This window comes from Egretta garzetta, unplaced genomic scaffold (genome assembly GCF_000687185.1).
Source record: "Egretta garzetta isolate BGI_Z169 unplaced genomic scaffold, ASM68718v1 scaffold616, whole genome shotgun sequence".
In the NCBI taxonomy this organism is placed as follows: Eukaryota; Metazoa; Chordata; class Aves; order Pelecaniformes; family Ardeidae; genus Egretta; species Egretta garzetta.
In genome coordinates, this window is record NW_009259982.1 from 8,221 (window position 1) to 8,518 (window position 298).

The following is a 298-nucleotide window of genomic DNA, read 5'->3' on the forward strand; positions in this document are numbered from 1 at the left end:
GCGCTCCCGGTACCCCCCGGCAGGGGACGTTGGGGGGGGGCAAGGCGGCCGCCATCCTGTTGGCTGTGGGAGGCCAATTCCTCTTCTGCTGGTTGCCCTACTTCTCCTTCCACCTCTACACTGCCCTGAGCACCCAGCCCTTGGTGGGGCCGGCGGCCGAGACCGTGGTCACTTGGCTCGGTTACTTCTGCTTTACCTCCAACCCTTTCTTCTACGGGTGTCTCAACCGGCAGATCCGGGGCGAGCTGGGACGGCTCCTCACTTGTTTCTTCAAGCAGCCGCCCGAGGAGGACCTGCG

General features: G+C 65.1%; 1 protein-coding gene across 1 annotated transcript in view; it reads left to right on the plus strand.

Moving 5' to 3' along the window:
* The window catches only part of GNAI3 (G protein subunit alpha i3), a 35,828-nt gene that overhangs the window by 994 nt on the left and 34,536 nt on the right, over positions 1-298 (plus strand). Inside the window, exon 2 of the mRNA XM_035895973.1 lies at positions 24-53. Within this exon, the coding sequence (XP_035751866.1) occupies positions 24-53 (30 nt within the window). The remainder of the gene's footprint in view (positions 1-23; positions 54-298) is intronic.